Here is a 13,898-nt window from a genome sequence, read left to right on the forward strand (position 1 = left end):
ACTGCTGATCTGCCAGACAGGTAGGGAGGAAGCTGCATCCCGTCATCTGAGGGGAATGAAGAAAGATTTCAAGGCCTTGGGACGGTTGGTGAAAGAGTCTGGGGCGCAAGTTATTTTCTCTTCCCTCCTTCCATTTTGGGGTGATGCCGTGGGATGGAAGAGAAGAATCCAGTCCATAAATGCTTGGCTACGAGACTGGTGCTACAAGCACCAATGAACCCATTTGGGTTCATTGTAGTTGCAACTAAAATGTATTGAGTACTGTCCAGGGGCGGATGAGGGGCGAGTTGAGAGTCTGTGGGTGACAATTAAGGGGCAGGCTGGCAGGGGTGATGCTGGTGCGGGTGTCTATTACAGGACACCAGATCAGGGTGAGGAAGTTGATGAGGCCTTCTACAGGCAGCTGAGAGTGGTCTCACAATTACACTGCTCTAAAACACATCTTAACAGCTTTAAAACTCTTCTAGCCAGCTATAAACAATGCTGAGAAGCTATAAATTCCTCTAAAACCTCCATCGCTCCTCTCTGAAAGTCCTCTAATCAACACCAATATCTAAAATTCCTCCACACCTCTTTAAGCAGGTCAAATGCTTCCAAATAGGTCTCAAACCCCTCTCGGTCTCCTCACAACTGCTCTAGAACTCGTGTCTGCGCTTCTGAAACTCCTTTTTAGAGAAACAGTGCTAAAACTTCTCTGAAGTCCTTAAAACTGCTCTAAATACTAAATGCTCTAAATACTGTCTAAATACATCTAAAATGCCTCTAAATATCTATGGTACAACTCTGAACTCCTCTACACAGCTCTAAAATTCCTCGAAAGAGCTCTAAGCAGCTCTAAAACCCTTCTAGACCAATCTGTAACTCCTACAAGCTGTTCTAAGCAGCTTTTAACCACTTCGAGGTGCTGTAAAACTTCTCTCGTGCTGTCAACAGCACCAAATAGCTCTAAAACTCAAAGTACTCAGAAAATCTGAAGTAAAGGACTTCTAGAGCGAGTCCACTGAAGGGCCTTGAAGATGGTTGTGGGATTGGGTTACAAGGAGAGGCTTGGGGAGCTGGGACTGCTCAGCCTTGAAAAATAAAAATTACCCGTAGGAATGGAAGAGCATAGAGAAGAGGGGATTTCTGAAAGAACGAGATGAGCCTCAATTGAAAGAAAAATACATGCGCTTTGTGAGAACCTGTTAATAAAGCCAAACCCCAGAAAGTGATGGGTGTGTGTAAACATCCCACAGGGAGAATATTTTGGAGTGGAGGAGGAATACCACAAACCCAAATCCTGAGATTATTATGTGAATACATGAAAAATGTGCTCCCGGAACACACAACAACCGGGGATTGTTCTCTGTCCTGCAGCACTGGATGCTCTCGTAACATGCTCGAATGGAAGATCCGAAAGTGCATACTGAAGGCAGAATGTTTTATTACCCCTGGTTTTTGGATAGGTGTAGAAAACCCAAATGATTTTCCCCAGGAAGCAAACCAAGCCTGCAGGTAACAATGGCAAGGAACAGAAGAGCTAAATATGACCTCTGCTTTACAAAGGGACAGAGATCAATGGCTGGCTTATTTCTTCAATGCCACAACTTTTAAATTTGATGAACATTTGAGACCCTGAGGGTGAAATGTGCATATTTGTCACTTCGGAGAAATGCAGAGATGTAAAATGAGTTGGAACTATGCTGAATGCTTTTGACATGCCCTCTGATGCTTGTTTCCTTTACAACAAGGCAGTGTGGGTTTGCTCCCTCAGCATCACAAGCCTTTCAAAATCCTTCTCCTTCAATGGCACTAAACTGCAGAAAATGTGCTTTTCTTTCTGTTGCACCATGCGGTGAATGTGTCGCTTTAGCAGCCAGCTTCAGAAGGGCATTTTGACGCCGCTAATCACAGCAGTGGACAATCTAAGGGGAGCTGATCTCTGAGTTGCTTCAGCTGCAAACACACTCCCATTATTTTCAGCCATCAGCAAGAAGATAACCCTTTCTTTTTTTTGATGGTGACTTGTGCCTGGGCAGAAATTGCTGGAATTCAGAGAACTGTTCTCCAAACGCTCCCAAGTCTCCCGCCCTGATGCTCTGCAGTGCTGCTGTCAGCCTGGAGAGGAGAAGCTCCACAGAGACCTTATTGTGGCCTTTCTGTACTTAAAAGGGGCCGATAAGAAAGATGGGGACAGACCTTTTAGCAGGACCTGTTGCGGTAGGACAAGGGGTGATGGAGGGCGATTCAGGCCAGACACGAGGAAGGAATTTTTTACCATGAGGGTGGTGAGAGCCTGGCCCAGGTTGCCCGGAGAGGTGGTGGATGAACCATCCCTGGAGACATCCCAGGCCAGGCTGGACGGGGCTCTGAGCAACCTGAGCTGGTGAAGATGTCCCTTCTCATGGCAGGGGTGGCACTGGGGGAGCTTTGAAGGTCTCTTCCTACCCAAACCGTTCTGTGATTCTGTTCTGGCCACCTTGGCAATGATGGATACCCTATGGGTACCATCCCTCCAGCAAAGTGTGCGGTAGAGCTTGGTGTCTCCTCAAGCTCTCTTATGTCTACACCCTATTATTTATTTTAAAAATTTTATTTATTATTTTTAAAAGCTTGCAGAGAGCGACAAATAATCCAAAGAAGCCTTCGCTTGTAGACACGACTTGCAGAGTGTGTGTTATGGGAGACGGATGTAACGGGACATGGAAGGCAGGCAGGGGCAGTGAAGAGCCGCTTTCTGCGGCCGGTTGTCAGCTGATGCCGCTCCCTCCGCCCGCTCAGCGCTTTTCCACATCCCGGCACTGAAACGCAGACGCCGGAGCCGAGCCGGGGCCTCTTCCCTCCGCCTCTTCCCTCCACCACAGCTCACCCTTGCTTGGCTGGTGCTGCCCGCAGGCCCGTGTCGCTGTGCTGGGGGTGACAGCGTGAGGCCGCCCATCTCGGAGGACGTTTTGGGGCCGTTTCTCTGCAAAAATTGGTCTCCTTTCCAAAAGTGTTCTGCCTTCCAAGGTGGTAGGCGATAGCAGGTGTGTGCTGGACAATATGCTATAGATGGAAAAGGAAGTATAAAATAGAAGGTGTCGCTGAAATGTAACTGCGGCTGGTGCTCCCGGTCCTCTCCGATCCCAGGGTGGTGCTGGCTGCAGTAAGCTGCTCTTTCAGCAGCAACAACGAAAAGATAATCCTCTCCTTACCAAAATAACACCCTTGCAAAGTCCACTTCTTCTGAACTTTGCCTGTCTCGTTTTGCTGTTAACAGAAGTTAGTTGAAACTCCGCTTAAGCAACAATGGGAATAACAGAAGTTAATTGAAACTCCGCTTAAGTAACGATGGGAATCATGTTTTTGTCTTTCTTTTCCAAACAGCTCAATGACACCTAGAAAGAAGTTACAGGGTCTTGTAGCTGCTACAATCACTCCAATGACTCCCGATGGGTGAGTATAACTCTGTGTCACAACGTGGTGCGTTGTCAGAGTTACACTGCTTACTGCTACTCTAAAACCCTGTCTCCTTTCTTATGTGGAATTGATCATTTTGGGGTTTGTTTTTAAACTGGATCTCTGATGGGATGGAGCAACTACTAGGTTGGCTCCTTTAGCACTAGTGGATTCCCTTTGCCTCCTCCTGTTGTCCAGCAAGTGCTGTAGGTCTGGGTTTGGAGAGTTCGGATCAGTCTCCCATCTCTTTTTCTATTGCTTTTGTATGTGCACATTAAATCACAGTAAGGTTATAGGGTATTGCAGTATTTTCTCACTTGTTAAGGCGAATCACAGTCCTAGTTAAAAAGAGCTCTTGAGAGCTAGAAGATAATTATCAAACTGTGATGTCCTTTTAGACTTTTCTTTACCCTGGCTAACTCATGCGTGCATTCATGTGTGTGTACGTGTGCATGGAATTAGTCTAAACCGGAAGAAAATATTGCAAGGGCTGCACAGTTCTGAAAATAGCATCAAACTGAAACTTGAAATTCAGCCTTCTGCGAAGCAGTGGTGGTAAACAGATGTCCTCCCTGCTGCATTGGGATGTTGCAAGACCGAGTTGTTTGGAGTCAGCAAAGGACCCTGAGCTTCTCCGATGGGGGGATGTGTCCAGATCTGTGTGTGTTTCTGAGGGAGATGGTGGAGATTTGCCAGAACAGTCCCCTCTAAGTGATCCTTTGCTTTTGGAAAGCACTGCAAAGCACGGTACTGTCTCAGGGAACTCGTTTGCATTGCAGTCACTGCTTGCTTTCTTGCTTTAAAGGAAACTTATTTCCAATTTGATTTTTTATTACTACTCAAATTTATTGCAACATGGTGGTGTTTGGAGAGTGATCTGGACCTGCTGCCTGGAATGCCTGGCTCTTATAAAATATGTTCTGTGAAGGCAGCTGTGAAATTTTGGGTGATGTGTGAACCCAGTCAAGGTTCCAGAGTTGACTTCCAGACTATAGAGCTGGTCTATATGTTTGACAAATTAAAACAATGGTGAAATATTATATACCGATAAAATAAGTTTGTCCTGCAGAGAAGATAAATCTAAAATTCAGTTTCCCCTGTTTGTCAGGGAAGTCTGTTGCTTTCCTCATCCTTTAATGAGAGAGAAAGGTCAAAGTCACATCCAGCAGATGCCATTTCACGGTCTGTGTCCTGCAGTTACAAGTATAGTTTAACTATTTGCCAGCACTTGCACAAATATCTTTGTGCTCTCAAGAGGACTCCTGTTGCCATCAACAATCAAAAAGGTTTGAGTGCCTCTTGTTCTCTTGTATCTCCCAAAAAAAGTCCTTTGCTGTGACGAGCCTGCAGTAATTACCAGTTGAGATAAAAGGTTGGAACAGTGAACTACTCGTCAGGAGGAAGAGAAACTGGAAGAAAGAATTCAGAACTGAACTGTTAACCTGAAGTGTTAAACACATGCTTGAGGGTATCATACCTTGGGGTAATTTGTGTGTGTACAAGGCAAGGCTTCAAAAATAAATATTTTTTGTTTGTTTTCTTAATCTCTATAAGTTTAAGGTTCCTGTGGGTGGAGACTTATGGTTGCTAAGGCTCTCAAGGTTGCTGCGGTTCCTTTCGTTTCAGAGAAATTAACCTTTTGGTGATTCGTCAATATGTGGATTATCTCGTAAGCAAGCAGAATGTGAAGAGCGTCTTTGGTACGTGTATTTTTGACAGAAACTGTGCTACACCCCTTTTGCCTGGATGGCAATCCGATGATATCTTGCCAGAAAAGAGCTGTAGTGGGAGGAACTGTGGATGTGGGATGATCCTAGACATTTGTATTAATCAGTGGAGAGAGTGTTAACAATGCTTAAGGCATCTGCTTTTGCCTACACCCCATTTCTGTGTAGCATAAATTAAGCATTGCCTTCATATAGTGGCATTTCTATAGGTGAGTGGATAATGTTGTCTTGGCAGAGAAGACTCAACTGAATGATTCTCCCCTTTGCCAGTTGTCTGGTTCAACATCAGCTCATGAGTCCAGGGAATTCAGTGGGCTCATCAAAGCCAAATGGGCTTCTTCAGGAGACCTGTGTTGCGCTGGGTGACACAAGGCTAGCTGGTGTCCCTTTGGGCACTTGTCCTAGCCTGGCTCACTGCTGGGGCAGGAGGTCGTGTGTGCTGGGCTGGAGGTGCTCATGGGCAGTTTCCCAGTTTCAGCAGCTGATTCCGTCTCTTCCCTCCTGCCACTGCTGATCCTGGAACATCCAGGTCTCCAGTACAAGCATTTACTGATGGTAACACTGCAGTCCCCATGCAGATGCTATCCTAAAATGAGTTGGGGTAAAAATAGTTTTGTTTAATATTACCAGAAGTGTCAGTTCTTGTTTTCGGTAAAACTGGTGCATGCAGGCCAGGCCTCAGCAAGTGTGTTCTTTTGTGTTGGAACAGTGAATGGCACAACAGGAGAAGGACTGTCCCTCAGCATCCAGGAGAGGAAGCGGTTGGCAGAAGAATGGGTGTGCCAAGGAAAAGACAAGTGAGTAGCTGCGAGTGAACAGGGGATTCCAGATCTTGTGTTGTGATACAGGCCTACCTGACTGATTGCAAAGCCACACCTGCTGACGGCGTTTTTTCTTGCAGCGTTTTGTCGTTAGGCTTTGTTCCTCAACTCCTTTATCATAGAAGTCTGGTTTTGGCACTGCCAGGTAGCTGGTGTCCATTCCTGCTGCTCGGAGCCCTTCTCTTTGATACTCAGAGGGGCAGGGGGACAAAAAAGGGCTGTGCCCTTTGCTTATTCTTGAAAAGAGATGAAAGTAAAGAGCAGTCTGCCTATTTATGCCCTGTGAGCATTTTTGAACCTTTTAATATATTAAATGATCTGGTATGGGGGAAACTGGGGTGTGAAGTGTTTTGATGCTTCCCTAAAGGTGCGAAGTCAGCAGCAGAAGAAGGAATTCAACCTGGATCTGCAGCCGTGTATCCAATTGCAGCTCCATTCTCCATCCCTTGTACCTGTCATAGTCTTGTGTCACTCACCATTGCCTTCTCCTTAGTTGCTGTGTCAGAGGATGAGGAGAGGAGGAAGCATTTGGGGTATGAAGGCTAGTGAGCAGAAATAAACTGGTGCGAAGGCTCGCAGTCTGTGTGGATATAAAGGAGAAACACAGAAATGGGACCGATGGATTGGAACCTGGGAGATGCCCTTGGCAGGAGCAGATGAGCAGTCAAAGGTGCTGCTGTGACGTTGAACTCTCTGGTTGTTCTCCAGATAAATTGGTTTAGAAAGCAAAGATATGCTTCGATATCCTTTCATTTTCCCAGCTTCCCCTTAAATCCTTAATCTCTTAATTTTAACTTCCTAATACAATGCTAGGATTTGTCCATCCTGACAGCCTTGCAGCAACGAGTCACTGACTGATGTTTGCAAACGTTGTTTTCTTTGTTCCACCACCAGCTGTTTGCCACTGTCAGCATTTTCTCTGTGTGTCTGCTCATCAGGTCAACACAGGTTCAAACCCCTTTTAGGTCTGATCTAGCACAGTGAAGGTCTTCTGCTGTGGCTCCCTGATCTGAGGCGTTTAATTTTGGCAGGCTGATGTTTTTCACCATCACTGAAACCTCCCCAAACCTTTTGAATTTGTTCTTGTGCAGATTGGATCATGTCATCATTCAGGTGGGAGCACTAAGTCTGCCAGAGTCCCAAGAGCTGGTGTGTATATGTTTCCTTTTCACTATGTGTGTAAAACAGATAAACCAGATGTACTTTAAGACACTTTCCATTCTCTCATTTATAGGCAAGACATGCAGCAGCCATAGGTGCTAGTGGTATTGCTGTAATAGCCCCCTTCTTCTTCAAACCCACAAATAAAGGTAAGTAGATGTGATTGCCAGACCGGCTGAGGCCCGTTTCTATTGCCCTCCAAACTTTTAACATGGATAAAAGATGAACGCCATCTTCTTTCTTTGAAAAGTGCTCTGATGATAATATTCGCACGCTTGTCATATCTGGTGTGATGCAAAAACAAAACCTACAAGAAGCATTTTTTTGAAGATGGGAGATACCAGAAGTCTCCCAGTAAGCAGGATGTCGTGTGGGCTGTATTTTGTTAGCCTCTTACAAAAAGAGGAGCTGCTTATGAAATGAGTAGTTAACTAGTTGGTCTTCTGAACAGATAGTATGGAGTTCACGCTTGATCTGGGCTGCACTGGGAAGCAGTTGGGTACATGCTGACCCTTGCTGGACACTCACCGAGTTGATAAACTGCTGATGCACAGGTGCACTCCTTGTTACTGAGGTGATCTGGTTTGGTTCTGTGTGCCTGATGTTACCTCGGAACTTATAAAGGGAGCGTTTTGCTTTTAATGTCATTAAAATAATGTAAAAGAGCCATGTGAAGTGGAGCTTTGTAACAGAAATGTTAGAAGTTGTCTGAGTTAATGATGATTGGAAATGTTCTTATGAAAGCACCGTAAGAAACTGGAATAGGTTGCCAGAATGGCTGGTATTGACAGCCAAGGACAGTCAGTGGCAATCAAACTGCTAACAGCACAAAGATCAGCACAGAACCTTCGCTGATAGCAGCAGGATGGCAGCGAGGTTTCAACCACTGCACTCCCTGCCATGCCAATGGGATGACTGCCTGAGATTTATGAAGGATGCAGTAAACAAGATTCTCAGGAAGAATGTCAACCACAGCAACTCTTGGATTCCTAAAACATTACAAAAAAGGTGTTTGAAAATCTGTGCATCACCAGCATTGAGCAGTACCCCGGGGAGGTGAATGTGAACTTGATCCCTTGTCCTCAGTGTTGCACGTAAGTGACGCTGCTGAGACCACTTTGGCATGCAGGTCTTGCAGTTTGCGTGTGAGAGCATGCAGGAGTTGTATCTGTAAGGGAATGAGTATGAGTTACTGAAATCAGTTTGGTTTAAAATAAATATCGTCTTTGCCTTCCTTAAGATCTTCCACTGGGTTTTGTTACATTTAATTTTTATGATTAGCTGTGTATGGTACACAAGCTGTAGATGACCTCTCCACAGAGCCTGCCTGCTGTGACTCTCAACTGTCTTTCCCTACAGATGGTCTCCTTCTCTTACAGGAGTTCTTGCTTGTTTTCTTCCAGATGAGCTGATTGCTTTCTTAGAGAAGGTTGCGTCTGAGGCCCCTGCGGTTCCATTTTATTACTATCACATTCCTCCTCTGACGGGTGTAAAGAGTAAGTCCTGCTTAGTCAGCTCTTCCCGAGCCCATGAGCTGATACCAACCTGCGTAATCGCGGTGGCTGGTGTAATGAATCTACCAGTGGTATGTGGCTTCTGCTCCTGCCACTAATGGAAAGGATCCTTTCCAAAAATGGGAGGTGAATCCAAGACTGGAAAATAAATTGCATTCCTCTTCACCGGAAAAAAAGTGGCAGTTTATGAGTACTAAACAACTGCGATGGAGGAGGTGATGCTGACCAGGCTTTGCAATTAGCGTGGACCAAGATAAGTAATTGCCTTGGATAACCACAGTTGAATTCTGATTTTTTTCACAATAATTATCACCATCTCTTCTGGTGTACGCTGACTGCCTAGTCACGTCTGCTGTAAATTACATGTGAAACCACAGTGCTTCTCAATTCATATTATTTAGCAGAGGAATGAAAAACGGAATACAAATCTTTGGTTACTTTCTCTAGACAACAGCTTATGTTGTGTTTCTGGATATATTAATTTATATTTATTCTTAAATAGGTTGTTGCCAGTTCATTCCTAAACTTTCTCTTATCCGGGGTTTTTCCCTTCTGATCTGGTAAAAGTGATGATGCAGAGAGGGCGGAAAGATGTTTTTTTGTAGAACTCTGGGAAATAATCACACTGAAGTTGTCTTATGGGCTGTTATAGAGCTCTATAGTTTACCAGGCTCAGGGCAAAAGTGAACAACTTGTCTCCCTCTTGGGGACAAGTCAGGGAAATCTCCCAGAAGAGGGGTGTGTTTGTTCACATGAGATTGCTGTTCTGCACAGTTCGCATTGAAGAGTTGCTGGATGGAATAAAAGAGCGGATCCCCAGCTTCCAGGGTGTGAAGTTCAGCAGCACGGACCTCTTGGACCTTGCACAGTGTATAAAAAAGAATGAGAGAGAACAGTTTGCATTTCTTTATGGGGTGGATGAGGTAAGAGGCTCCTCTTAAAAATTATTTCTTCTGTGGCACTCTCTTGCTTCAGCCTTGGGGAAAAAAGTAACCCTGGACGTTCAGCACCAGGTAGTTTTGCTGCTCCATCCCACCACCCTTTTTGTTTTTTCTTGATTTTATTACATAAAGTAAAAATGTGTGTGTTTGTTTTTTCTCCTGTCACCCCAAACTAGCAACTGTTGAGTGCACTGGCAATAGGGGCAGATGGAGCAGTCGGAAGGTCAGTACGGCTTGGAGTTCTTTTCCCCTTGACACACACACCTTATCGTTGTATCCTCCACTATCTGCACGCTGTTTCTTCAGAATATGTTAGTTTGAGTGATTATTGCTGTAGTCCGTTGACTGCAAAGGTTTCAACATGTTCTTTATCCTCATGGCAACTTTTTGAAGTAGGGAATTACTTCATTATATGGGTAAGGAAACAAAACCCAGAGAGGTTAAAATCATTTACCTTTGTTCACATGAGTAGTCTGTGAGGAAAAGGGCTCTGCTGACTTAATTTCTCATTTATTTTCTGCTCCTCATACCAGGATGCTTGGATTAATTATTTCTGTGTTGCCTAATTGTTTCTTTTTATTTTTAAATTTGGAAATCAGTTCCATTTGGAAAGAACTGGGAAGTGAAATCTGCTCTCTAAACTCTTCATAGGGCTTGGCATACTTCAGATGCTTGACAGTATAAACCGCACCTAGATTGCATGAGTCCCTATAATAATAATGGCATTTTTATAATGTCAGCAACAAAAGCCTGTGGTTACGTCTCTTTTTTCAGTGGTTCTAAGTTCCGCCTTTGCCTTACTGATTCTATTTTTGGTTTGGTTTTGGTTTTTTTTTGGCAGTACATACAACTATTTAGGCGGAAAAACCAATCTGATGTTGCAAGCCTTTGCAAAGCCAGACCTCGCGTTAGCACGGAAGTATCAGGTACAGCACCTTCCCTGTCCCCGCCAGGCGCAGCCTTTTCTCCTCTGGCTTTACTGCCGCTGTTTGCCATGTGGTTTTGTCATCCATACCATGAGCTAGCTTTATTAAAGCAAACTTTTTTCAGCTCCAAGCCCCCTGCTTGTTATTCATCTCACCTCTTTGACCAGTCCTTACAAACTTTTAACTACCTATACTGTTCCTCCAGCCCTCTGATCTCATCTGTGCAGAGTGAGCAATGGCCTGGCCTTTTGCCCTGAACAAGTCCACAGTGGCCAAGCCCCTTGGCTGGGAATATTCTCTTGATACCTTCCATGATGTAGGGCAGAAAGCTGTCCCAAATCAGCTCTGCTTTGACCCCTGTTGGTGTTGGGCTGTTTGAATATTCATGAGGAGTTGTGAGCAACTGGCATACAAACTATCCCCAAGGTTTTTTACATCCCACTGAGACCTTCGAGGCATCCTTCTTTTGCCTTAAAATAGAAGTGACTGCTGGATGAATGTCTAAGCGACATCTGAAAGATGATCTGCTCTGGGAAATCTCTTCACATTCAGATTTGTAAACCTTTAGAGACTGATATGAGCCTTACCAGTGTTTCCAGACTGCTTGCAGCAAGTGACAGCTTGAACATGAGTGATAGACAGGGAAGGTTTTCTTATATCCCTCTCTTCCCTATTCCAATGGAATTCAATTAGTATTTCCCATAGGCTGGCCAGGTGGGCAAGGGATTTCCTCAAAGCTTGTACAACAACTGTGTAAGATGTAAATATCATAATAGCTCTAGATGCTTTTACACCTTAAAATTTGAAGGGGTGAATAAACTGCTCTCTGTCTTTTCTAGTTTCTCACTGGGGAATTTCTCAACTTTGTCCTCAAACTAGGTAAGTCCTACCTCGCACGTGTCTCCCCTTGTATCTAAAAATGCAGACTTGGTGCTCCAGAAACTCTCATGTTGCTGTACCCTCAGAACTTCCTTCCTCAAAGATTTCGCAGTGAGAAAGTGTTGCATGTGCTGTTTCCCAAGTTGGTAGCAGCTCAACAAAGGGAGCTGACCAGGCATCCCCTGACAGATTCCACTCTCCCTTCCTTCCTTCCTCCTTCTGTGAAACCTCACAGCTTTAAAGCTGTGTCTCTGTGGTTTACCCTTTTTCTTATCCTGACTCTTTCCGTGGGTTGTTTTTCTTTTGTTCTCCAAAAGCTCATTTCTAACTTTGTTTCTATAGAGTAATTTTCCTGGAATGGTGGTGCTCCAGTAGGAAAACAGCTCAGATACTTTTCTCTCCTGCCTTGCTACAATTTAAGAGTAACTGAAAGGCCAAAGCATTTTCAAATCTAATGTCTTTTTTAGAAACAAACCCAAGTTTTAATAAAGAAAGCAATTAAAACCAACCAAGTCAGAGCAGTGTACGGAGACTGAATGGGACATTTCATGGTTTTCACTTAATGAAGAAAACTGTTCACTGTGTTTTTGCTATACATGTGCAAACCCCAATGAATCTAGCTTAGCTTTAGTGCTTGGTTTTATTTACTTGGGTTAAAAGTCAGGGGAAATGCATCACTATTTAGTCTTACAGGTAAAGAGGCAAATGCTGAGTTTCCAAAGGTGCATAAGAAGACCTGAGCTATGGACAGAGAGGCCTTCTGAAGTTTCCCATGATGATTTAAGCTGGTACCCGATGTCATTGCCACACATCGGAAAGATGCTACAGGGCTTTATTTTATGTGAGTCTGCATCGAGAGAGAGCTATGAGGCTGCAGATGTCAGGTTGCTGGGGTGGCTCAGTCTACCAGTGAAGGTAAATTTGAAATAGCCCTATTTTGGTTTGGTTTACCTACGGAGGACTCTTACCATCTTTTCTGTTGTCAGGGCTGTGTGGCAATACGTTCTGGCAAGGAGGAAGGAACAACACGTAGAGCCCTGGTTATCTGTAGAACTGACACAGTGGTTTGTAAAGTGCATGTCTGAGAAAACACTCTGCTTGGTATTTTTAGGAGGAAAACGATAATGTCATAATATACACATAAATTTAATAAGCAGGTGTAATTTTTACTGTAATGTGTTTCCTGTCTGCAGGCACGATCATCTCTTCTTAGTTACACTGTTCTCACTTCCGAGAAGTGCTTACAGCCTGGTTTGTGCCGGGTTGCACAGGAACTCTGTGCTGCTGCTTTTTTGGACACCTGCATGGGGGTTTTAAGCAAAATGATCTGTAAAGGACCTGATTTTGCTTTTGTTCACCCAGGTTTTGGTGTCGCACAGACTAAAGCTGTAATGACGTTTGTTTCTGGCATTCCCATGGGACCCCCGCGGCTTCCGCTCATTGCCGCCTCTGAGGAGTTCATTGTCAAGGCCAAAGCGAAGCTGGACAGCATTGTGTGGCCTAAGGGTGACTGATGTTCACTTCCCTGTCGATCTGGAAGCGGAGGCTCCTTTTCTGGTATTCGCTGTGACGTGGCACGTTCCCCACGTGCTGGGCTGTGATTTCAGGGATTTGGCAATGCGCCTGAGCCCCTTCCTGCCGGGGCCGGCCTTGTTGGTGCGTTTTTGTGTAACTTTGCTCCCCCTGGAGCGCTGCGCGTCCCAGGACCAGCTGGTATCTTTTAGTAAAAAAATTAAAGTAGCAAATTTTCCCCAGTTGGGGGATCATGAGTCCTTTTGTCTAGAAAGGAGGAAGATCCATCTCTGCCCTCCCTCCAGCCAGATCATGCTTTGTCCTCTCCCTTCCTGAGCATTTCCAGCACTACACGGTGTTTTTACACATTGATGTGGAACTGGTTGCTCAAACCGGTATCTTACTCTTTTTCACAAAGTCACTGGGACACTGACTATGCATATAAAATCCTGTTTTAATCTGAGCTCATTGTCTTTGTACACCTTGATGGAAAATAAAAACTTTTCGCAACAGAAAAGCTTTTGGCTCTTTAGTGAGCAGATATTTCTTTGTCCTTGTGACTAAAACGGAGGTGGAAATGAACTGTACCTCGCTATATTGCATTGCAGAATATTGTCTTAAAAAGTAAAAGCTGCTCTTTGGCACCCTGGTCTTACGCCTCTTTACCAGCTTCGGCTCTTACTCACAGTATGTGTGTGTGACAAATGTGGGGTCCTGTGCTGCTGTTCCTGGACCTCCTGCCTGTAAAAATGATGGTTTGGGGTGCTTGTAAGGAGAGAGATGGGGGAAACTGCAGAGGGGCACGTGGCGAACTTTCTGTAACACAACAGCGTGGAAAATTCAAACTTCCTTTGGCTGTGTAACCACCGAACAAGAAATCATAGCATCGTAGAATCATAGCATGTTAGGGATTGGAAAGGACCTGGAAAGCTCATCCAGTGCAATCCCCCCATGGAGCAGGAACACCCAGATGAGGTTACACAGGAAGGTGTCCAGGCGG

The 13,898-nt window shown here is 44.7% G+C and overlaps 1 protein-coding gene across 3 annotated transcripts in view; it reads left to right on the plus strand.

Moving 5' to 3' along the window:
* Nucleotides 1–13,409, plus strand: part of NPL (N-acetylneuraminate pyruvate lyase) — a 29,508-nt gene extending 16,099 nt beyond the window's left edge. For 2 of the 3 annotated variants that reach the window (XM_082053296.1, XM_082053295.1), the window contains exons 9-19: nucleotides 3,346–3,414; nucleotides 5,044–5,117; nucleotides 5,854–5,941; nucleotides 7,057–7,114; nucleotides 7,200–7,275; nucleotides 8,530–8,622; nucleotides 9,415–9,563; nucleotides 9,758–9,804; nucleotides 10,423–10,507; nucleotides 11,347–11,386; nucleotides 12,749–13,409. In XM_082053296.1, coding sequence (XP_081909422.1) covers nucleotides 3,346–3,414; nucleotides 5,044–5,117; nucleotides 5,854–5,941; nucleotides 7,057–7,114; nucleotides 7,200–7,275; nucleotides 8,530–8,622; nucleotides 9,415–9,563; nucleotides 9,758–9,804; nucleotides 10,423–10,507; nucleotides 11,347–11,386; nucleotides 12,749–12,900 — 931 coding nt within the window. In that variant the 3' untranslated portion in view covers nucleotides 12,901–13,409. Of the gene's footprint in view, nucleotides 1–2,826; nucleotides 3,006–3,345; nucleotides 3,415–5,043; nucleotides 5,118–5,853; nucleotides 5,942–7,056; nucleotides 7,115–7,199; nucleotides 7,276–8,529; nucleotides 8,623–9,414; nucleotides 9,564–9,757; nucleotides 9,805–10,422; nucleotides 10,508–11,346; nucleotides 11,387–12,748 lie in introns of those variants that run through there. The other variant, XM_082053297.1, reaches the window with a different exon arrangement.
* Nucleotides 13,410–13,898: the final 489 nt, after the last annotated feature.

The sequence above is a fragment of the Streptopelia decaocto genome (genome assembly GCF_964273445.1).
Source record: "Streptopelia decaocto genome assembly, chromosome: 5".
Taxonomy (NCBI): domain Eukaryota; kingdom Metazoa; phylum Chordata; class Aves; order Columbiformes; family Columbidae; genus Streptopelia; species Streptopelia decaocto.